General features: G+C 40.4%; 4 protein-coding genes across 4 annotated transcripts; all 4 read right to left on the bottom strand.

Annotated features, from left to right (window-relative positions):
* Window positions 1-404: 404 nt before the first annotated feature.
* LOC124059398 (extracellular calcium-sensing receptor-like) lies at window positions 405-6,422 on the bottom strand. The gene is made up of 9 exons (XM_046389343.1): window positions 6,130-6,422; window positions 5,742-6,036; window positions 5,542-5,628; window positions 4,490-4,759; window positions 4,020-4,226; window positions 3,659-3,934; window positions 3,176-3,403; window positions 2,952-3,075; window positions 405-1,561 (listed from the first exon to the last, which is right to left on the bottom strand). The coding sequence occupies exons 1-9, from the start codon at window positions 6,387-6,389 to the stop codon at window positions 648-650; spliced, it is 2,661 nt and encodes an 886-aa protein (XP_046245299.1). The 5' UTR covers window positions 6,390-6,422; the 3' UTR covers window positions 405-647.
* Window positions 6,423-8,804: 2,382 nt separating this feature from the next.
* On the bottom strand, window positions 8,805-10,016 carry LOC124059390 (extracellular calcium-sensing receptor-like). Its single transcript, XM_046389335.1, has one exon. It carries the CDS (start codon window positions 9,855-9,857, stop codon window positions 8,832-8,834), a length of 1,026 nt encoding a protein of 341 aa, XP_046245291.1. The 5' UTR covers window positions 9,858-10,016; the 3' UTR covers window positions 8,805-8,831.
* Window positions 10,017-14,351: 4,335 nt separating this feature from the next.
* LOC124059199 (extracellular calcium-sensing receptor-like) lies at window positions 14,352-19,278 on the bottom strand. The gene is made up of 9 exons (XM_046389025.1): window positions 19,249-19,278; window positions 18,895-19,019; window positions 18,578-18,803; window positions 16,836-17,105; window positions 16,382-16,588; window positions 16,022-16,267; window positions 15,678-15,905; window positions 15,454-15,577; window positions 14,352-15,344 (listed from the first exon to the last, which is right to left on the bottom strand). The coding sequence occupies exons 1-9, from the start codon at window positions 19,276-19,278 to the stop codon at window positions 14,431-14,433; spliced, it is 2,370 nt and encodes a 789-aa protein (XP_046244981.1). The 3' UTR covers window positions 14,352-14,430.
* Window positions 19,279-19,570: 292 nt separating this feature from the next.
* On the bottom strand, window positions 19,571-24,538 carry LOC124059395 (extracellular calcium-sensing receptor-like). Its single transcript, XM_046389339.1, has 9 exons — window positions 23,792-24,538; window positions 23,412-23,706; window positions 23,143-23,229; window positions 22,622-22,891; window positions 22,173-22,379; window positions 21,814-22,089; window positions 21,236-21,463; window positions 21,023-21,146; window positions 19,571-20,716 (listed from the first exon to the last, which is right to left on the bottom strand). The coding sequence occupies exons 1-9, from the start codon at window positions 24,037-24,039 to the stop codon at window positions 19,803-19,805; spliced, it is 2,649 nt and encodes an 882-aa protein (XP_046245295.1). The 5' UTR covers window positions 24,040-24,538; the 3' UTR covers window positions 19,571-19,802.
* Window positions 24,539-25,075: the final 537 nt, after the last annotated feature.

The raw sequence follows: 25,075 nt of genomic DNA, 5'->3' as shown, positions 1-25,075 counted from the left end.
AATGGTAATAGTAATTCTTGTATACATAGTACTGTAGCTGTTGCAGAGATGTCCACTTTCTGTACTTGCTATAGCCTTCATCAGGTTAGTTCATCTGAGGGTGACTTTTGGGGGGGTTATTACAAAGCAAGTTCAGCATGACCAGGTTTTCTTTGTATGAGCTGGCACGACAAGATCTCAGACCAATCAGAGATCATGAGTATCAGAAAGGTGCCTACCATCTCTCTTTGTTAAACCCAGTTTGTGTAATGTTAACCCAAGCTGTGGTGGCTGATGCCTGACTAGATAATCAAAATACATACATATACATGAAGACATATGTTGGGTATCTGTCCACTGCAGTGAAAACAATGCATTGATTTAACTTTAGGTTTAATCAGGAGGAAAACTTGAAAAGTCACCCATATCCTGCAGACTGTGATCAAAACAAAGAAATAGTCAAAATCTTTTTCACACAAAAATTATTTTATTTCTTCCAATTCTTCTAGTTGATTCTAGGTTTAGTCTTTAAAATAAAAACATCTCTAAAGTACAAAAGCAGGTTATTTATTTGTTATGTATTAGCCATTTCATGGAAGGATCACACCTGAAAAAAATGCGAAATACATGTTGGTCCAGACTAGTTCATTTTACTATAAATGTTGCTCTTATGAGTTGGTGGTTCCTCGGCCCATGATAGCTTTCTTTGTGTTCCTCTCTGGTCTCAGCAGGATTATGTAACATTTGGGTCCAAACAGTGCTACCAGGAGGCCAAAACTGGAGGCCAGGATGGCAAATACCTCCACTGCATCTGCATATTTGCCTGGAGAGTTGACATAAGCAGGGACAAAGGCCACCCACACAGCACAGAAGATCAGCATGCTGAAAGTGATGAGCTTGGCCTCATTAAAATTGTCTGGGAGATTTCTTGCCAGAAATGCTAACAGGAAGCTGAGGATGGCCAGTAAACCAATATAGCCAAGTAAAACTCCAAAACCAATTGTAGACCCAACTACACATTCATAAACTATTTTGTCATTGTGATAGTGAGTGTTTTTATGGGGAGTTGGTGAGGCAGACACAAGCCAAGCTGTGCAGATTGCTGCCTGAATAGAAGTAAGAACCATGACTGTTCCTCTCTGCTGCATAGAACCAAACCACTTCAAAATGGCTCCACCTCCTGGTTTGGAGGCTTTAAACACAGCCAGAACCACCATGGTTTTTACCAAAATACATGAGACAGAAAGCACAAAGCTGATCCCAAATGCTGCATGTCTCAGCTGGCATGTCCACAGTCTGGGACGACCAATAAACAGCAGTGAACACAGGAAACATAACTTAAGTGATACCAAGAGCAGAAAGCTCAGTTCTGAGTTGTTGGCTCGTACTATTGGCGTGCTGTGATGATAGATAAAGATGCCCAGGACAACAGAACATATACATGTACCCAACAGTGAGGCGGTTGTCAAACAGATACCCAGAGGCTCATGATAAGAGAGAAACTCTGTTTTCTTAGGAACACACTGGTCATGCTGAGGACCGGACCAGAAGTCCTCTGGACAATTGGTGCACTCCACGGAATCTGAAAAAAAAGAGGAAGTTACTCCATTTTTCCAGCATTGTCCCTATTCTTTTTTTCTGCACTCCTGTTATTATTGCCAAAATAAGGAGATCATACCCTCGCACATTTAAACACTGTCCCTTTTTCTGAAGGAGTGGGCCTATACTTTCCCTCAACACTAACTGGTCAACCACAGGGGGAGACAATGTTGAGGCCAGTGAGAGACTGAGAGACTGTTTCCAAACTACCGACTGGGAGACACTTCACAGCTCTCATGGTGATGACATCAATGGCCTGACAGACATCACAGAATACATCAACTTCTGTGTGGAGAACACTTTACCAACCCGGAGGGTACAACAAGCCCTGGTTGGCCTGAGCTTAAAACCCTGCTGAACCAGAAGAAGAGGGCTTTCATTTCTGGGGACAGAGTGGAGCAGAAGAGAAATACCATCTCAGGACATGGACTGAATGGAGCCAGAGGGAGAGCTGAAGGTGACCAGCACTGGGCAAGCTGCCACCCTTCCTCTCCCCTCTTCATGCATCTCCAGACCAGTGGACACTACCGCCATCCACAGGGCGTTGACTCACCTGGAGAGTGCCAGGAGCTCTGTGAGAATCATGTTTTTTGACTTCTCAAACTCATTCAGCAAAATTCAACCAGTGTTGCTGAGAGGGAAGCGGAAGTGGATGGACATTTGGATGCTTGGATCATCGACTAACTAACCAACAGGCCACAGTATGTGAGACTGTGTAACTGTATGTCTGAGGTGGTAATTTGCAGCACGGGGGCCCCCAGGGAATGGGGGAATCCTCTTCACCCTTTACACTTCACCTACAACACCAGCAGATGTCACCTCCAGAAGTTCTCTGATGACTCAGCCATTGTTGGCTGTGTGTCTGAGGGGAATGAGATGGAGTACAGGCAAGTCATCATGGACTTTGTGGACTGGTGTGAGCGCAACCACCTGTGCACCACCAGTAAAACGAAGGAGATGGTGATTGACTTCTGGATACTACCATATTGGTGAACATCCAGGGTTCGGACATTGAGATGTATCTGGGTGTTTACCTCAATAATAAATTGGACTGGTCACATAACACTGATGCCCTGTACAAGGCCAAAGTTGCCTCCACCTTCTGAGGAGACTGAGGTCCTTTGCAGTGTGCAGGCCCCTGCCACAGACATTTTATGACTCTGTGGTAGCCTCTGCTATTCACAACACTGTGGTCTGTTGGGGACCGGGCAGCACGGACCAGGACAGAAAAAGACTGAACAAGATGGTCAGGAGGACCAGCTCTGTTCTGTGAATTTTACCACTGTGTGATCAATAAAATTCATCTTATCTTATCTCATCTGAATACAAACAAACACTCCACAACAAGCCATGAAACACTAATTGATACTAACCTGTTTGATTGCTTATCTTTCCCTCTGAACAAGGAATGCAGTCATAACAACATGCAGGTTGTCCTTTTTTCCTGGCCACTCGGGTACCTGGGGCGCAGCTCTCACTACAAACTGACCTGGGTGGCTACAGGGAAAGAATTGTGCAATCACTGTTATTCTCTACAGCATGCGATGCCACTATTTCATGTAATAATAAAGCACACACACCAGTAAGGAGAAGTAACCTCTTTCAGATCAATGTTCCAGAAGATTTTGTCTTCATCAATTATGAGCTCTTCACCTGTGGGCACTGACTTTTTTACCTCACCCACATTCTGAACTTGAATTCTTCCATCAGGGAGCCACAGCCAGTTCATAATATCATATATTGGTAAGGCATCACCATTCTCGTCAAAGGATACTTGATCACCAAACGATGTGGTGAAGTTGACTTTTTTCAAATAATACATAAGCTACAAATGGGAGAGATATTAGAGATATTTTTTCAATTTCGTACCTATTAACAAAAAAATTAAATTAAATTAATTTTAAATTTAATTTTTCCATTAAAGAATGTTAATCACAGGAACACAGGAAGTATAAAAAATGTAAAAAATGTATAAAAAATATGATGATATGACATGATGTTTTACTGCCACAAAAATGCACTCAGTCATTTCTCCCAAGGTGTAGCAGCTGTTACACAGGAGTATTCACTGATATCACACCTGCCATGGTTCCAGTCTTTGCAGAGTGGCACAGCTGTGCCCATTGAAAGGTCCTCTCCCTGGCACACAACGCAGCATGTCATCGAGTGCATATGCCAGTGCATACACAGCCTTGTAAACATTGTACTCTGGCCTGAGTTCTGATGTGTCCAAAAACTCAGTCTGAACATTCTTTAGGTCTTCCTGCCCAGTGCATAATGTTCCTCCACTTTCCACCCAACCTGCAGGAGGTGGTGGAAATTTACACTGAAATGTGTATTCCCAAAACTGTTTATCCTGAAATGCATTAAAACATGTTAACAGAAATAATTACAATTTATTATTCCTGAAATTTGTTGTCATATTGAAAGGTTAAACCCACTATGCTATTTTCATTGTCTCTGTTGTGGTGCTTGTCAGGCTTAATTCTCAGCAGGAAGTCACCAAGTCCTGGTATTTTTCCATGACGGATGGCAATGCCTAGTGTGCCACCAAGGTACGGCATGAAGGTAGGTGTGTGAAGTCCGTCAACCAAAGTCCAAGCTTCACTGGCAATCCACTGTAGGCCAGTCACATTCTGCTTCACCACCTGTGCATGGCATTAAAACAATCTTATTCAGACTTCTGTGAAACAATTACAGTCTACTTTGAAGTGTTGATGCATATCAACAAAACTACAAAAGAACTCTCTGATACAGTTGCTTCCTTTTAGTAATGAAAGCACAGAAATAAAAACGAATACATGATAATTCACAGAATTGGGAGTGAATACGTGATTTTAGGGTAAAAGGGAAAAATTTTATGGAATCTTGCTCTAGATTCAAAGGCAACAATGTATTTCCATTCTCCAACCTCTTCCATAAGTTGAATCATGTGCATCTGATGTGCGAACACAATGACCACACGAGCTGTAGATTTTATCATCACATCCACAATCCTCTTATATTCATTTGGATTGTTGCCCCAAGGCAAAACCTCTGAGTAAGCCAAACAACCTCCACCAGATTGAGTCAGGTCAGTATGGAAGGATTGGGCAGCATGGCGTCCGTAGTCATCATCACTGATCAACAGGCCCACCCAAGTCCAGCCAAAGTGTTTTAGAATGTGAATCATAGCCCGTACCTAAATGAATACAGAGTGAAGGAATTAGTGTAAAGGCCTATGTCTGATTATTTTGAAAAGTGGTCAATTATGGAATTCAAATAACTATAATTTGTAAACTAATACATTGTAATACAAAAAATCTAAATTGAATACTTTTGGAGTCCTTTAAAATCAAAGATTTAAAATGTTTCACATTATTAAAAAAAAACAAAACACTTTAAAAAGGAATCCAGTGTTGGTACTCAGCATTTACAGCTAGTCAGAACAAATGATCTTTTCAGAAGCAGTATACTGGCACAAAAACACAGGTGTCTGTAACCTACAACATGCGAGATGTTATTTTATCTTTCAGTTCATATTTGGAGTTGAGATCTTTGCAGATGACAGGGCAGCAAATTTATTTTTGTCTTGCAATAATCTGCACTGGATTCTTGAACTGCATATTTTAACGATGAACATACTGTCAGGAATGGAAAGTTGTTTTGGAGAGACTACAGCTGTTTGAACCTTCCATCTTGACTCAGCCCCCCACCCCCCCACTCCCAAAGGCAAAGTTTTTGAAATCTGATTACATAATCCTGATTACATGTAATCTATTACTAACCCAACCCTATGTCTTGTAATGGAATATAATTAATTAATCATGTTAAACATTTTGCCTTTTATACATATAATTTTATCAATGGTGCACAGAGCAAGAGATTTTATGCACACAAGTTCTGTTTAATTGGCAAAACCTAATTTCAAATTTGCATCATGTTATTTGAGATATATGCAGATGTTTCGTAAAAGTGTTTCACCTGAAAAGCATCACTTGGAATCGTTCTGAAGAAGGACGGAAACCTTTTCTGATCACTCAGGCAGGAACATGTAGCAAAATAACTCACCTGTTTTGAAAAACACACAATGTGCACAGGTTGTGCAACTCTTTTAATAATTTGTTATTTGTTCAAATGCAATGTGTCAAAAGCACACAGGAATTTACAGACAGGAAACTTACAATTGGCAGTTTAAATAAACCTAGAACATTGGAGGCGGCAATAGAAAATGTTGAAAAGGGATCACCCACAATTCCTATAACAGGAGGGGTCCCCAAACAGTTCTCCTGAAGCACAAACTGCTCCTCTCGACCACTTGCCAATGACAATGCAGCACTGAACCCAATGCCAAGTGTAGCACAGTTGTCATAAAGATTGTATCCCAGGGTCACATTAGGTAACAGATTTGAGTTTTTGTTGATCTCATCAATAGCAAAGGCCATGGTCATGGCATGCCTGAACCCTGGAGGGTCAAAGCTAACAGACATAATATCACAATTAACCACTAAACAGCAATACAGTACTTCTAATATTATGTGCATTTGAATTTGGTACGTGTGTGAGACTTACCCTTGGCAGGTGGGCTGATGTGGCTCCGAAGTAAATGTCAACTCAGGGAAGACAGAAGTGTAGTGGACTTCAAACAGCCCACCCAGGATTACATCACCAGGTTTGTGTATGCCATTAAGATTAAACTGCCCACGTAATTTACAAGGCAAAGGAAGATGGGAAGACTCACGGAAGAAGAAAGAACTCAAGATCAGATAGACACAAAAGAACAATGACTTGAAAGGAAAGGCCCCCATAACTGCACTTCTCCCTTCACACATGTATCTAACCTTCCTGCAGGGGCACTTAATTTTATATGCAGGATTATGTCATCCTTTTGTCCATGCTTGACGACTTACACCACCTATTAGGGGATGGGCAGCAGAGGAGGCTGGGCATAACACTTCAAAAATAACTGTACTTCAAAATAACTGTTTTTTGCTTTGAGAATAAAGAACTCCTGTTTGTAAAGAGCTAAAATCAGGTTTGTATGTAAATAACTGTTCACGTGACAACTGTGTTTTACACCTCTCACTCACATTGATGATAAAATACTTTAATTGCTGTGGAACTGAAAAAAATAAGGAAACACTGTACTCATTGCAAAATTTTATTTTGTAAGAAATTAAAATCTCATTAAGTAAAGGCTTGAGGCCCACCTTCATAATGAATTTGGTAGGTGTTAGGAATGATGAAAAACCGAAATAATACAATTTGCATTTATTTTGTGCAAGTGGATTTTTAGGATATCTTATATTGCAGTAATCATTCAGTAATCCAGACTACTGACCTGGTAAACCAACAAATGGAGCGAGATGTTATTTATCAGTAAAATGAAAGTGTCTTTATCAGATCAATAAGGAAATTGCTGGAGGATGGTGAATTAAATATTCAATACATAAAGATCTGGACCTTGAACAACATGTTGAACAAATTACATACCATCTATCCATCACCCACCTTCATACACTTATCTGGGGTCAGGTCGGAGTGGCAGCAGTCTAAGCAGGGAATTAAGAGCGTCCCTCTCCCTCGCAATGTTTTCCAGCTCCTCATGGGGGATAACATGGCAGTCTCAGGCTAGATGGAATATGTAATCCCTCCAATAATCTTCCTGGATATGGATGTGCCAGGAAAACCTCCAATGGGGGGAGCCCAAGAGACATCATAATCAAATGCCTGACCAACTTAGATGGCTCCTTTTGACACAAAGCAGCAACAGCCCTACTCCGAGCTCCTCACCCTATCTCTAAGGCAGATCTGAGTCTCCCTACAGGGAAAACTCCTTTTCGGCTGCTTGTATCCACAGTCTCATTCTGTCAGTCACTACTCTAAACTCACGACTATAGCTGAGGGTTGGAATGCAGATCGAGAGCTTGGCCTTCTGGCACAGCTCCCTTCACCACAACGATCGAGTATAGTGCCGACATTAATGCTGATGCCACAACACCTCCCTCCCATCACCCCGGTCTGACACTCCAAGGACACTGTAACCTGACTTCCACTGGACTTTGAAGAAACATGTCAGCCAAGACAGCCCAGCAGCATCCAGAGCCTTCTGCATCAAGGGAAAATCTCATCCATCCCCAACCAGATGTTCCCAGTTAACCCTTAATATTCTCTGGGGTTGGACCAGGTAAGGTCTGTCCAACAGCCTCCCCTGCCATCTGATCACTGTGATCAATGTAACAAAATACCACTCAGGTTCAGATCAGACAGGCTATTCCTCCCCATCACCCCCCTCCAGGTTTCCCCATCATTGCCCACATGAATGTTGAAGTTCCCTAGTAAAACTGTAGAGTTCCCGGGTAGAATCCTTTCAAGGACACCAACCAGCGACTCCAAGAAGGCTGGATGCTCTGTTGCATTAAGGCATCCTTTTTATTCCCAGGGGAGAACTTCAACACAATGACCCTCAGCGAGGGGTTGTGATTAATACCATACACCTGCCTCGGCAGTTCTCACCCTAGGAAACTTGGAAAAAGTCCAACTCCTCTCCAGGAGTTTGTTTCCAGAACCAAAACTGCCCCACCTTCAATGGCTCAGATTCCTTCCCAGCCAGAGAGGTTATGTTCCACATCCCAGGGACAAGTCTGCAATGCCTGGAGTCAGCACACTTAAGTGCCAACATTTGTCTGTCACCCAGCATACAATACACCCGAACCCCATCACTTGACCCTGCAGGTGGTGAGCCCACAAGGCAACGAATCCATGTTACATGCCTGTGTTAAGGCCCAACCACCAGACACCTGCCAACAAGCTCCACTCCCAGGTCTGGCTCCCCAGGTGGGCCCCAGTTTGCCTATTCCAGGTGAAGTACCACAACTCTTTTCTGGTCACATCATTAGGGTATTTGAATCACTTTTCATCTATATACGCTAAATAAATTTGAGAAGTATTGCTATTGAATTAGATCAGATCTAGACCAAACTCTTTAATTTAATTTTGTAATACAGAAAATCCAACATTCCCCTATGAGCAAGCACTTGGCGCTGAAAACCCACACAGGTGCAGGGAGAACATGCAAACTCCGTACAGAAGGGCCCAGACCAGGATTCAAACCCTCTACCTGTGAGGTGACAGTGCTAACTACTGCCTCAATTATTACTATTATGCAATATTTCAATATTTTCCAGCTTACCGAATTTCAATAGGAAGTTAATAATGAGCTACTTTATTTTGATTCAAGACTTTTTTCTTTAACCTAAAACCATGGAAGTGTTTTATGACTTGGTGGTGCGTCGACCCATAATTGCTCTCTTTGTGTTCATCTCTGGTCTAAGCAGGATTATGTAACATTTGGGTCCAAACAGAGCCATTAATAGGCCGAAACTGGAGGCCAGGATGGCAAACACTTCTACTGCATCTGCATATTTACCTGGAGAGTTGACATAAGCTGGGACAAAGGCCACCCACACAGCACAGAAGATCAGCATGCTGAAAGTGATGAGCTTAGCCTCGTTGAAATTATCTGGAAGATTTCTTGCCAGAAATGCTAACAGGAAGCTAAGAATAGCCAGTAAACCAATGTAACCCAGTAACACTGCAAAACCAACTGTGGACCCAATTACACACTCATAAACAATCTTATCATTGTGGTATTGAGTGTTTTTATGAGGAGCTGGTGAAGAAGACACAAGCCAAACTGTGCAGATTGCTGCCTGAATAGAAGTAAGAACCATCACTGTCCCTCTCTGCTGCATAGCACCAAACCACTTCAGACTGGCTCCACCTCCTGGTTTGGAGGCCTTGAACACAGCCAGAACTACCATAGTTTTCACCAGGATACATGAGATGGAAAGCACAAAGCTGATCCCAAATGCTGCATGTCTCAGCTGGCATGTCCATAATGTGGGATGACCAATGAACAGCAGTGAGCATAGAAAACATAGTTTAAGTGACACCAACAGCAGGAAACTCAGTTCTGAATTGTTGGCGCGTACTACTGGTGTACTGCGATAATATGTGAAGATCCCCAATACAACAGCACAGATACATGTTCCCAGTAATGAGGCAGCTGTCAAACAGATACCAAGAGGCTCATGGTAAGAGAGAAACTCTGTTTTCTTAGGAACACAGTGGTCATGCTGAGGACTGGACCAGAAGTCCTCTGGACAACTGGTGCACTCCATGGAATCTGAAAAAAAGAGGAAGATACTCCATTTTCCATGTGCTTTCCCTGAAAACCAAGTGGGTAACGATAGTGGGAGACAATACTGAATACAAATAAACACTCCAAAACAAACCATGACACTTTTAAATGATACTAACCTGCTTGATTGCTGATCTTTCCCTCTGAACACGGAATGCAGTCGAAACAACAGTTGGGTTGTCCTTTTTTCCTGGCCACACGGGTACCTGGTTTGCAGCTCTCACTACAAACTGATCTAGGTGGCTACAGGGAAAGAATTGTGCAATCACTGTTATTCTCTACAGCACGTGATACTACTATTGCAAGTAATGCAAAGGCACATACGCCAATAAGGAGAAGTAACCTCTTTCAATTCAATGTTCCAGAAGATTTTGTCTTCATCGATTGTGAGCTCTTCACCTTTTGACGTTGACTTTTTAACCTCACCGACACTCTGAACTCGAATTCTTCCATCAGGGAGCCACAGCCAGTTCATGATATCATATATTGGTAAGGCATCACCATTCTCATCAAAGGATACTTGATCACCAAATGATGTGGTGAAGTTGACTTTTTCCAAATAATACATAAGCTACAAATTGGAGATATATATATATTTTCAATTAAGTATGTTCTTTTATGCTCATTAAGAAAATTTTAATTTTGATTTTCCCTTAAAGAATGTCATTCATTCCCCTCAAGGTGTAGCAGCTGTTACACAGGAGTATTCACTGATATCACACCTGCCATGGTTCCAGTCTTTGCAGAGTGGCACAGCTGTGCCCATTGAAAGGTCCTCTCCCTGGCACACAATGCAGCATGTCATCCAGTGCATATGCCAGCGCATACACAGCCTTGTAAACATTGTACTCTGGCCTGAGTTCTGATGTGTCCAAAAACTCAGTCTGAACATTCTTTAGGTCTTCCTGCCCAGTGCATAATGTTCCCCCACTTTCCACCCAGCCTGCTGGAGGTGGTGGAAATTTACATTGAAAGGTGAATTCCCAAAATTGTTTCATCTGAAATACATTAGAAGATCTTAACAGAAATAATTTCAATTTATGCAGTTTATTTACAATTTATTATTCCTGCTATTTGCTATGGTATCAAAAGGTTAAACTCACCATCCTGTTTTCATTGTCACTGTTGTAGTGCTTGTCAGGCTTAATTCTTAGCAGGAAGTCACCAAGTCCTGGTATTTTTCCATGACGAATGGCAATGCCCAGTGTGCCACCAAGGTATGGCATGAAGGTAGGTGTGTGAAGTCCGTCTACCAAAGTCCAAGCTTCACTGGCAATCCACTGTAGGCCAGTCACATTCTGCTTCACCACCTGTGCATGGCATTAAAACAATCTTATTCAGACTTCTGTGAAACGATTACAGTCTACTTTGAAGTGTTGATGCATATCAACAAAACTACAAAAGAACTCTCTGATACAGTTGCTTCCTTTTAGTATGAGGAGTGAATACATGAATTTAGGTTAAGAAGAAAAGAAAACAATTTTTGAAATCTTGCTCTGTATTCATAAGTAACAGTGTATTTTCATTCTCCAACCTCTTGCATGAGCTGAATCACATGCACCTGATGTGCGAACACAATGACCACACGAGCTGTAGATTTTGCCATCACATCCACAGTCCTCTTATATTCATTTGGATTGTTGCCCCAAGGCAAAACCTCGAAGTAAGCCAAACAACCTCCACCAGATTGAGTCAGGTCAGTATGGAAGGATCGGGCAGCATGACGTCCGTAGTCGTCATCACTGATCAACAGACCCACCCAAGTCCAGCCAAAGTGTTTTAAGATCTGAATCATAGCACGTACCTAAATGAATACAGAGTGAAGGAATTAGTGTAAAGACTGGTCAGGATTAGGCCTGATTACCTTGAAATGTGGTCAGTTACTGAATTCAAATTACATAGCAGATTTTTTTGTAATGTGAATACTTCCGTATTACTTTCAAAGAAAAGATTAAAAATGTTTCCATTAGGGGGAAAAAAAAATTAGCCACAAAAAATATACAAATGTTCTGGTTTTCTCTTTAAACATTTTACGCACAATTCAAAACCATTTCTTTCTTCAAATTTCTTTCATTTGTAGAAGTGTTTCATCAGATTTGAAGCTGAGATATTTGCAACTGACAGCAACTATATTTTTGACCGCACTGGACGTAGACATTCTTGTGCTGCTCATTTTTAAGTTTGAAGAGATGGACATATTGTCAAAAATGCAAGGCTGATTGTATAGACTGCTGCTGCTTGAACCTTCCATCTTCACCCAACACATTTTTCTTGCTAGGCGCCAAGATGTGGAACACTTCTACATCAGACATGCTTTCATTTATTTATAGAGCATTGGTTGTCATGAAAAATGTTCAGTAACTATGAAATTTGCCATGTAGTAATCATGTCCTGAAATGTTTTGACATGTATCGTTACATATTTACACACAATTACAAATGTGATCTTGACGCATTACGGTATATTTATGTTTATACTCATAGTCATAATTTGAAATCTGATGACATAATCATGATTACTTTTAATCTATTACTACTCAACCCTGAGATTCAAAAAATCTTTTAGTGGAAATCTGTACACATATGTCTCATAACGGAATACAATTAATTTGTCTCGTAAATCCTTTTGCCCTTTATACATATAATTTTATCAGTGATGACCAGACCTAACAGATTACATGTATACAAGTTTTGTTTCATTGGCAAGACCTAATTTCAGTCAGTTATTATTTTTGTAACAGTGTTTCACCTGAAAAGCATCACTTGGGATTGTTCTGAAGAAAGACGGAAACTTTTGTCGATCACTCAGGCAGGAACATGTGGCAAAATAACTCACCTGTTTTGAAAGACACACAATGTACACAGGTTGTGCATCTCTTGCACTTAAGTGGAGACATTCAAATTATTTTACTTATTCTAAATCATTTTTAGCTATTCAAATGCAGCATGTTAAAAGCACACAGGATTTTACAGACAGGAAACTTACAATTGGCAGTTTAAATAAACCTAGAACATTGGAGGTGGCAATAGAAAATGTTGAAAAGGGATCACCCACAATCCCTATAACAGGAGGGGTCCCCAAACAGTTCTCCTGAAGCACAAACTGCTCTTCTCGACCACTTGCCAATGACAATGCAGCACTGAACCCAATGCCAAGTGTAGCACAGTTGTCATAAAGACTGTATCCCAGGGTCACATTAGGTAACAGATATGAGTTTTTGTTGATCTCATCAATAGCAAAGGCCATGGTCATGGCACGTCTGAACCCTGGAGGATCAAAACTTACACACAAAATATCACAATTAACCTCTAAATGGTATTACCATACTTCTAATCTTATGTGAATTGTTTTGCTGTGCGTGTCAGACTTACCCTTGGCAGGTGGGCTGATGTGGCTCTGAGGTGAACGTCAGCTCAGGGAAGACCGAAGTGTAGTGGACTATAAAAAGGCCACCCAGAATTACATCACCAGGCTTGTGTATGCCATTAAGACTAAACTGCCTCTGTAATTTACAAGATAAGGAAAGATAGGAAGACTCTGAGAAGAAAAAAGGACTCAAGATCAGATAGACACAAAAGCATAAAGATTTGGCAGGAAAGGCCCCCATAACTGCACTCTGCTTTACACCTGTGTATGTATCCAATCTGCGTGGGGATTTAATTTTATATGCAGGATTACGTCATCCCTTTTGTACATGTTTAACTATTCACACCACCTATCAGCTAATGGGCAGCAAAGGAGGCTGAGCATAATACATATTCTAACATAAATATACCACATATGTATGTGATACTGTTTCACTATTATTTATTTTCACACAAGTGTCCTTTATAAAGAAGAATAAAGAATAAAGTCATCAATCTATCTGTCTATCTACCTGTCTATCTACCTATCATATAAGCAAGTACTTTGGCAAATATGTGCCCTAAACCATATTATATATTTTGTAAATCACTTTAATATTAAGATTGACTTAGCTCAAATGAACAAAAAACATCAATTTAAAAGTCCTTCTTATGTTCTTCTTAACTCCGGCTGCTGTTGCAGCTGTTGCAGCTGAGTTCGTCAGAGGGGGACTCTTAAGGGATTTATTGCTTTATTGCTATTTATTACATCGCAAAATCAACATGAATAGGCTGTTTTTTCTATGAGCCAGCATGACAAGATCTCAAACAGCAATCGGAGATCATGAGTATCAAAAAGGTGACTACTATCATTTTTTGTTAAACCCAGGTTGGGTATGTTAAGCCAAAGGTATGGGATGGTATACTGATGTCTGCTGTGATGACTGATGCACCTTTTAAACAGCTAAATGCATGCATATACATGAAGACATGTTTTGAATAGCTGTCCACTGCAGTGACCAACATGCATTATTTTAATATTAGGTTTACTCTGGAGGAAATTGAGGCAACCTTTTGAAGTTACCTAAATCCGCTCAACTGTGATTGTGAAGAAGGCAATAGTAAAAATCTGCGTTACACAAAAATGATTTTATTTCTTTCAGTTTCTTCCAAGTTCATATTATTAAAGTAAAACACCACTGAAGGAAAACAAAAAAAATCAAGTTATTTATTTGTTATATATTTGCCATGTCATGGAAAGATCACAACTGCAAAAAAATGGAAAATAAATATTGGTTCACAACAGCTCATTTTACTGTAAAAGTACTATGACTTGGAGGTTCCTCGTCCCATGATGGCTTTCTTTGTGTTCCTCTCTGGTCTCAGCAGGATTATGTAACATTTGGGTCCAAACAGTGCTACCAAGAGGCCAAAACTGGAGGCCAGGATGGCAAACACTTCTACTGCATCTGCATATTTACCTGGAGAGTTGACATAAGCAGGCACAAAGGCCACCCACACAGCACAGAAGATCAGCATGCTGAAAGTAATGAGCTTGGCCTCATTGAAATTGTCTGGGAGATTTCTTGCCAGAAATGCTAACAGGAAACTGAGGATGGCCAGTAAACCAATATAGCCAAGTAAAACTCCAAAACCAATTGTGGACCCAACTACACATTCATAAACTATTTTGTCATTGTGATAGTGAGTGTTTTTATGAGGAGTTGGTGAGGCAGACACAAGCCAAGCTGTGCAGATTGCTGCCTGAACAGAAGTGAGAACCATGACTGTTCCTCTCTGCTGCATAGCACCAAACCATTTCAGACTGGCTCCACCTCCTGGTTTGGAGGCCTTGAACACAGCCAGAACTACCATGGTTTTCACCAGGATACATGAAACACAAAGCACAAAGCTTATCCCAAATGCTGCATGTCTCAGCTGGCATGTCCACAATCTGGGGCGGCCAATAAACAGCAATGAACACAAGAAACATAGTTTCAGTGAAACCAACAGCAGGAAACTCAGTTCTGAATTGTTGGCGCGTACCATGGGTGTACTACGATGATAGGTGAAGATCCCCAATACAACAGCACAGATACATGTGCCCAGTAACGAGGCGGTTGTCAAACAGATACCAAGAGGCTCATGGTAGGAGAGAAACTCTGTTTTCTTAGGAACACAGTGGTCATGCTGAGGACTGGACCAGAAGTCCTCTGGACAACTGGTGCACTCCATGGAATCTGAAAAAAAAGAGGAAGACACTCCATTTTCCATGTGCTTTCCCTGAAAACCAAGTGGGCACCCACAGGGGCAGAGAGTTCTGAGTACAAACAAACACTCCACAATAACCTGTTTGATTGCTGATCTTTCCCTCTGAACACGGAATGCAGTCGAAACAACATGCAGGTTGTCCTTTTTTCCTGGCCACACGGGTACCTGGGGTACAGCTCTCACTACAAACTGACCTGGGTGGCTACAGGGAAAGAATTGTGCAATCACTGTTATTCTCTACAGCACGTGATACTACTATTGCAAGTAATACAAAGGCACAGTCACCAATTAAGAGAAGTAACCTCTTTCAGTTCAATGTTCCAGAAGATTTTGTCTTCATCAATTATGAGCTCTTCACCTGTGGACACCGACTTTTTAACCTCACCCACGTTCCGAACTTGAGTTCTTCCATCAGGGAGCCACAGCCAGTTCATAATATCATATATTGGTAAGGCATCACCATTCTCGTCAAAGGATACTTGATCACCAAATGATGTGGTGAAGTTGACTTTTTCCAAATAATACATAAGCTACAAATTGGAGATATATATATATTTTCAATTAAGTATGTTCTTTCATTCTTATTCAAGAAAATTCCAGCCAAGGTGTAGCAGCTGTTACACAGGAGTATACACTGATATCACACCTGCCATGGTTCCAGTCTTTGCAGAGTGGCACAGCTGTGCCCATTGAAAGGTCCTCTCCCTGGCACACAATGCAGCATGTCATCCAGTGCATATGCCAGCGCATACACAGCCTTGTAAACATTGTACTCTGGCCTGAGTTCTGATGTGTCCAAAAACTCAGTCTGAACATTCTTTAGGTCTTCCTGCCCAGTGCATAATGTTCCCCCACTTTCCACCCAGCCTGCTGGAGGCGGTAGAAATTTACACTGAAACGCGAATTCCCAAAACTGTTTCACCTGAAATGTATTGAAAAGCATCTTAACAGAAATTATTCTAAGTTATGATTCCTACAGTTTATCATCTTGAAATATTCAACTCACCAGGCTCTTTTCATAGTCACTGTTGTGGTGCTTGTCAGGCTTAATTCTCAGCAGGAAGTCACCAAGTCCTGGTATTTTTCCATGACGGACAGCAATGCCTAGTGTGCCACCAAGGTACGGCATGAAGGTAGGTGTATGAAGTCCGTCAACCAAAGTCCAAGCTTCACTGGCAATCCACTGTAGGCCAGTCACATTCTGCTTCACCACCTGTGCATGGCATTAAAACAATCTTATTCAGACTTCTGTGAAACAATTACAGTCTACTTTGAAATATATAATACATTAACTATTCTCTGATACATTTCTTTCATTTAGTGATGAAAGCTCAGAAATAAAAATGAATACAGGATAATTCACAGAATCAGTATATACACAGTAATTTCAGTTAAAAGGGAAACGTTCTTTAGAATCATGCCCTCGATTCGTAGGTGACAATGTATTTTTATTCTCTAACCTCTTCCATAAGTTGAATCATGTGCATCTTAAGTGCAAACACAACAACTACACGAGCTGTAGATTTTGTCATCACATCCACAATCCTCTCATATTCTTTTGGATTGTTGCCCCAAGGCAAAACCTCGAAGTAGGCCAGACAACCTCCACCAGATTGAGCCAGGTCAGATTGAAAGGATCGGGCAGCATGAAGTCCGTAGTCGTCATCACTGACCAACAAACCCACCCAAGTCCAGCCAAAGTGTTTTAGGATCTGAATCATAGCACGTACCTAAATGAATACAGAGTGAAGGAATTAGTGTAAAGACTGGACAGGACTATGTCCGATTACCTTGAAATGTGGTCAGTTACTGAATTCAAATTACATAGCAGTTTTTTTGTAATTTGTGAGCTAATCCACTGGATTACAAAAATGTAATCTAATGTGAATATTTCTGTATTACTTTCAAGGAAAATATTAAAAATTGATGAAAAATATGTCACTTCATGGGAAAAAAATTTGCCACAAAAAATATACAAATGTTCTGATTTTCTCTTTAAACATTTTAAACACAATTCAAAACCAACTGACAGCAGCTATATTTTGACTGCACTGGATGTAGACATTCTCGTGCTGCTCATTTTTAAGCACCTAAATGAATATCGAGTGAGAGAATTAGTGTAAAGTCTAGACAAGCCTGAGTTTGATTCCTTCACAATGTGGTCAGTTACTGAATTCAAATTGCATAGCAGTTTTCATAAATTGTAACCTAATCTATCAGATAACATAAAATTTTAGACTAATCTAAATATTTTTGGGTTTCTTTCAAATCAAAGATTGAAAATTTTGCACATTATATGAAAAACAGACACAAATATAATACCGATATTCAATTGTTTTCTCTTGAAACATCTTAAAACATTTTCAGCACAAATAACATTTCTTTCACAAAATGTTTATTTGAGTTGTTTGAGTGTTTCATCAGATTTGAAGTTGAAATATTTGCAACTGACAGCAACTTTATTTTTAACTTGCACTGAACATAAAAATCCCTGTATTTCACATTTTTAAGGTTAATGAGATGAACACATTTCCAGGAATGGAAGGCTCTTTTAGCGTGATTTAAACATGTACTGAAATGTATTTAGATGTAGTGTTACACATTTACACACAATTACACATATAATCTTGACCCTTTATAGTTATTTATAATTATGCTCATAGTTTTTTGGAAAGTATTATCATCTATTACTGCCTAGCCCTGAAGATATGATATTATTTCCATGGAAATGAAGATGTAATAAAATATAATGAATTCATTCAGTGAAGCATTTTGCCCTTAATACATATAATCTCATCATTGATCCACAGAGCAAACTGATTTCATGCACAGAAGTTTTGTTTCATTGGCAAGACCTAATTTCAGTCAGTTATTATTTTTGTAACAGTGTTTCACCTGAAAAGCATCACTTGGGATTGTTCTGAAGAAAGACGGAAACTTTTGTCGATCACTCAGGCAGGAACATGTGGCAAAATAACTCACCTGTTTTGAAAGACACACAATGTACAAAGGGTTGTGCATATCTTGCACTTAAGTAGAGACATTCAAAATATTTTACTTATTCTAAATCATTTTTAGCTATTCAAATGCAGCATGTTAAAAGCACACAGGATTTTACAGACAGGAAACTTACAATTGGCAGTTTAAATAAACCTAGAACATTGGAGGCGGCAATAGAAAATGTTGATAAGGGATCACCCACAATTCCTATAACAGGAGGGGTCCCCAAACAGTTCTCCTGAAGCACAAACTGCTCTTCTCGACCACTTGCCAATGACAATGCAGCACTGAACCCAATGCCAAGTGTAGCACAGTTGTCATAAAGATTGTATCCCAGGGTCACATTAGGTAACAGATTTGAGTTTTTGTTGATCTCATCAATAGTAAAGGCCATGGTCATGGCATGCCTGAACCCTGGAGGGTCAACACTATAACACAAAATATCACAATTAACCACTAAATGGTATTACAATACTTCTAATATTATGTGAATTGTTTTGCTGTGCGTGTCAGACTTACCCTTGGCAGGTGGGCTGATGCGGCTCCGAGATGAACGTCAGCTCAGGGAAGATCGAAGTGTAGTGGACTTCAAACAGCCCACCCAGAACCACATCACCAGGCTTGTGTATGCCATTAAGACTAAACTGCCTCCATAATTTACAAGATAAGGAAAGATAGGAAGACTCTGAGAAGAAAAAAGGACTCAAGATCAGATAGACACAAAAGCATAAAGATTTGGCAGGAAAGGCCCCCATAACTGCACTCCTCCCTTCACAACTGTATCCACCCTTCCTGCATGGGTACTTATTTTATATGTAGGATTATGTCATCCTTTTGTCCATGCTTAGCTATTCACACCACCTCTCAGCACACGGGCAGCAGAGGAGGCTGGGCATCATACATATTCCAAAATAACGGTGACCATGTCTATAGCATATCAGCAAGTATTTTGTCATATATGCGCCCTAAATCATATTATATATTTTGTACATCATTTTAATCTAAATATTGTTGTAGTTGAAATAACAGACATGTAATTAAAAATCCCTATCATATTGTTCTTGATCGAGCATGAACATCAAGATTTCCCTATTTTTCAATTTCTTTGTATGAACTGTTTAAAGGCATGAAAATAATAATAATAATAAATAAATAAAAGAAACATTTCCACCTGGTGAACAAGACTCACACTTTGTTTTAGATTAAAGTACATTTTATTATATAATTAACACGTTCACATAATTTTTTTAAGCATAGCTCTTGAGTATTTCAAACCCCACGGAATATAAGAAAGACATACAGGAATACAAATGACAGAAAAAAAAATACAGACTTCATTTTTAAGTAATGTTTATGTTAATTAATCACATTTAACATTTAAAAATACAGGCTGATTGGAACCACTGGATGTTCTCTAAAATTACTTGTTATGGCTTGGAGGTTCCTCTGCCCATGATAGCTTTCTTTGTGTTCCTCTCTGGCCTCAGCAGAATTATGTAACATTTGGGTCCAAACAGTGCTACCAGGAGGCCAAAACTGGAGGCCAGGATGGCAAATACCTCCACTGCATCTGCATATTTGCCTGGAGAGTTGACATAAGCAGGGACAAAGGCCACCCACACAGCACAGAAGATCAGCATGCTGAAGGTGATGAGCTTGGCCTCATTAAAGTTGTCTGGGAGATTCCTTGCAAGAAATGCCAGATGGAAGCTGAGGATGGCCAGTAAGCCAATATAGCCCAGTAACACTGCAAAACCAATTGTAGACCCAACTACACACTCATAAACTATCTTGTAATTATAGTACTGAGTGTTTTTGTGAGGAGCTGGTGAGGCAGATACAAGCCAAGCAATGCAGATTGCTGCCTGAACAGAAGTAAGAACCATGACTGTCCCTCTCTGCTGCATAGCACCAAACCACTTCAGACTGGCTCCACCTCCTGGCTTGGAGGCCTTGAACACAGCCAGAACCACCATGGTTTTTACCAAAATACAAGAGACACAAAGCACAAAGCTTATCCCAAATGCTGCATGTCTCAGCTGGCATGTCCACAGCCTGGGACGACCGATAAACAGGAGCGAGCACAGGAAACATAACTTAAGCGATACCAAGAGCAGAAAACTCAGTTCTGAATTGTTGGCTCGTACCATGGGTGTCGTGCGATGGTAGGTAAAGATGCCCAGGACAACAGCACAGATAAATGTTCCCAGCAATGAGGCAGCAGTCAAGCAGATACCAAGAGGCTCATGATAGGAGAGAAACTCCGCTTTCTTGGGTACACAGTTGTCACGCTCAGGGCTGGACCAGAAGTCCTCTGGACAACTGGTGCACTCCATGGAGTCTATGGAACAAGAATATTTTGTTTATGCATTAATCATTTTTTTCACAATTACCGTTAGCACTTTAGCAAGGCCACTTCTTAAATTTCTGTCCCTTGTCACAACTAACTTGTGTGTGATTCATGCCATCCACACAGTTGCCCTAATCAACTACATTAGTTGCATGTACAACGAAAAGATATTGTCCAAGAAGTGTTCTTGTCTGTTTGTTTTTTTTTTTTTTTCACCTGGACACCTAGATGGGTATGATTCCTGAATTCAAATTAATAATAACTGATAACACAAAATGATGTTATAATTATACCAACCTGTTTCATTGCTGATCTTTCCCTCAGAACAAGGGACACAGTCAAAGCAGCACACAGGCTGGCCCTTTTTTCTGGCCATGCGGGTACCTGGAGGACAGCTCTCACTGCACTCAGACTGGGGTGGCTATAAGGATTGTCAGGGCAATATTACAGTTACTCTACACTGTTTATATGTCATACAGTACTAAAGTAGAAACAATATGCAGACATAACCTGTTTCGAATCAAAGTTCCAGAAGATTTTGTCTGCATCAATTCTGAGTTCTTCACCTTTGAAGGCTGACTTCTTAACCTCACCCACATTCTGAAGTTTAGTTGTTCCATCAGGGAGCCACAGCCAGTTCATGATATCATATATTGGTAAGGCATCACCATTCTCATCAAATGTCACTTGATCACCAAATGATGTGGTGAAGTTGACCTTTTCCAAGTAATGCATCAGCTACAAAGGAATACCATACACACACTGATATTGTGACAAGGAAAACAATATTGTGATTAAGAGAGCATAGGCTTTTAGATGTGTTAATAATTAGCTGGATTTAATCATGCTATTGTTCTCTATGTTTGATCAACCATTATTACCACTAATTACTTTCACCCAACAAATAACAGGAAATTCATTCTGTTTTCTAATTATAGAATCATTGTTTTTCTTCTACTCACTATCAGGCGATTCAAACGGGCCTACTTATGTCACGGATACTGATGTCTTTCTGAAATCAGTAAACATCAAGAGGTAGCAGGTGTTTTTCGAAAATTAAACATGATTAGTGTAAACTGATATCACACCTGCCATGGTTGTAGACTTTGCAGAGTGGCACAGCTGTGTCCTCTGAAAGGCCCTCTGCCTGGCACACAGCGCAGCATGTCATCCAGTGCATATGCCAGTGCATACACAGCCTTGTAAATATTGTACTCAGGCCTGAGGTTTGAAACATCCAAAAACTCGGTCTCCACACTCTCTAGACTCTCCTGTCCAGTGCACAATGCTCTCCCAGCATCTACCCAACCTGCTGGAGGTGAAGCAAATCTACACTGAAATGTGTATTCCCAAAACTGCCTCACCTGAAACAGATTCAAAACAAAAAAGTAACGATATTTTCTATTTTGTAATTACATTATAATTATTGTGGGTTTTACAATCTTACCATGCTATTGCCATTGTTATTTTCGTCATGCAGGTCGGGACGTATTCTCAGTAGAAAATCCTTAAGGCCTGGTATTTCTCCTCGGCGGATGGCGATTCCTAGTGTGCCCCCCAGGTAAGGCATGAGCTGAGGGGTCTGGAGCACAGAAGCTGCTGTCCAGGCTTCACTGGCCATCCACTGCAGGCCTGTCACATTCTGCTTTATCACCTATTCATTGAAGCTTATAAATATTTTTCAGACTTAGGACACTAAAAGTTACAGTGATAGATATAGTATTGTTAGAAAAAACGTAGAATCGTCAAATTCCGATGGATGCCGCTCTTTTCAACTTGAGCACAAATGAACAATAAACAACTTGTGAATAATTCATTAGTGTGTTGAATCAGTAAGCATTATGTTTTTGATGCACAGTGAAGTTTACTTTACTTATGTTCTTATTACAAACATACCTCTGCCATGAGTTGAATCATGTGGATCTGATGGGCAAACACAATGACCACACGAGCTGTGGATTTCTTTATCACTTCCACAATCCTCTTTAGTTCAGCTGGGTTTTCACCCCAGGGCAAAATCTCTGTGTAGGCCAGACAACCTCCACCTGACTGAGCCAAGTCTGACTGAAAGGATCGGGCAACATGAAGTCCATAGTCATCATCACTGACCAGCAGACCTGCCCAGGTCCAGCCAAAGCGTTTTAAAATCTGTATCATGGCACGTACCTAATTGAATACAGATCAGAGTGTACATGTTGAAATAATCTGTCAGTGGACACCACCTTAAAAAATATTTGACAGGAATCTCTCACAATAAAATTACAGTTTATCTATCCTCTTACATTCTTTCTTTTAAATCCATGTAGTATCATCAGCTATGCATAAGACAGTACTTTTTCTGTACAATACAAAAGATTACTTTAATAGCAGTCCTGTGAAACATGTTTGCATTTGTTGTTTCCAGAATTAAGTTTCACCTGGAAAGCATCACTTGGTATTGTTCTAAAGAAGGATGGAAACCTTTGTCGATCACTCAGGCAGGAGCATGTGGCAAAATAACTCACCTATAAAGAAACACATGTACACAGTGTCCACTTTCTAAAACAGAGATATCTCTACCAACCACACAAAAGCTTGTTGCAGAAACTGGAGGTCAATTTTAATGTACACGTCCTATGTTATAAATTTAAAATTTGTTGGAATTCAATATAGCACATCAAAAGCACACTTTTGGAAGGAAACTTACAATGGGCAATTTGAATAAACCTATTACATCAGAGGTGGCAATAGAAAATGTCGAGAAGGAATCACCAACAATCCCCAGGACTGGAGGGGTCCCTAAACAGTTCTCCTGAAGTAGGAACTGCTCCTCTTGACCGCTGCTCAATGACAATGCAGCACTGAATCCAATTACAAGGGTGGCACAGTTGTCATAAAGACTGTATCCCAGAGTCACATTAGGTAGGAGATTTGAGTTTTTGTTGATCTCATCAATAGCAAAGGCCATAGTCATGGCATGTCTGAATCCTGGAGGGTCAAAGCTAACATGCGAAATATCACTATTAATGATTAAAAGTGATAATGTGCACAGATTGACATTTTCTGCTGCATGACAGTGAGACTTACCCTTGGCAGCTGAGCTGCTTTGGCTCTGAGGTGAATGTCAATTCAGGGAAAAGAGAGGTGTAGTGGACTTCAAACAACCCACCCAAAATCACATCACCAGGCTTGTGCATCCCATTCAGATAAAACTGTTTCCGTAATTTACAAGTTGTAAAATGAGAGGATTGAACTGACAGGAAAAAGGAAGAGAGCAAAAAAGTCAAGATCAGATAGGCATGCAAGAACAAGAATGAGTCTCGAAGTGCACCCATAACTGCCCTCCTCCCTATACCCGTTTGTTGTCTTCATGCATGGTTACTTAATTTTATAAGCAGCTCAATGTCATCTCCTTTGGTGGTTTTCGTCATGGTTTCACATCACCCATCAGGGAACAAGCAGCCATCTGAGGGCTGGGCATACACAAATCAAATTCCTTCTACAGACTTAGACTAAACAAGAACAAAGCTATACAGCAAACATAACCATTATGTAAACACTAAAAGTACATTTTGTAAAATTTAAGCCAGTACTAGACTAAATCCCAAAATACTGTGGGAGACATTCCGCTGCAGGACATTTATGGATTTCATTGTATTGCACAAAACGCACTGTCTCCTCTGATATCTCCGTTAGGAACTTCATGTGCAGTGTTGGGGATGAACGCACTGTAGCCCATTCATGGCCAGACTTACTGCTGAACAGGTTCCCTCCAGGCATCTTCATTCTCCAGTGCTGCTCAGAAGTGGCCCAGCGGACCATGGACAATGTGTAGAGACCCTAGTCAGCTATTTTTGCACGGGGACAAAAAGGTGTTGTGAGTGCATAAACAAAATGTTTTACCTGCACCTGGAGTCTGTGGTTCCTTGGGCTTGGAATGTCAAGGTTTTGTTTTTGTTTTTTTTAGATGGACTATTAAAAAAAACAAGGACCTTTTCTTCCATTGCTATTTAACTGGCTGCAATTTCATACTTGCCTTGTGGGTTTTGATAATATATTGACTGGTCATGTGGTCTGGGCATTTGTGAATGAATGTTAATTACATGGCATACAAAATAGTAGTTCCCACCTGGAACTTGACCATCGTTTTAGGAGAATTTTATGGATTAATCTGTTTTAGCCTTTGGAGCCCAATGACTCAAAAGTGCTTTTATTTTGAGGCAGTCTATGACTTGCTTTCAAATTAGCTAAGTCAATGAGAGAAATATCTGTGAATTGTGTTGGTCCTGCTATGAGGTGGTAATTCCAACATAATTATTCAGCTTAGTAACTTGGATTTGATAGTTCCTTCACTGACAGGTTCAGTCTTCA

Source organism: Scatophagus argus, chromosome 5 (assembly GCF_020382885.2).
Source record: "Scatophagus argus isolate fScaArg1 chromosome 5, fScaArg1.pri, whole genome shotgun sequence".
Taxonomy (NCBI): domain Eukaryota; kingdom Metazoa; phylum Chordata; class Actinopteri; family Scatophagidae; genus Scatophagus; species Scatophagus argus.
Note: the sequence above shows the minus strand (reverse complement) of the source record. Positions and strands in the feature narration are given on the sequence as shown.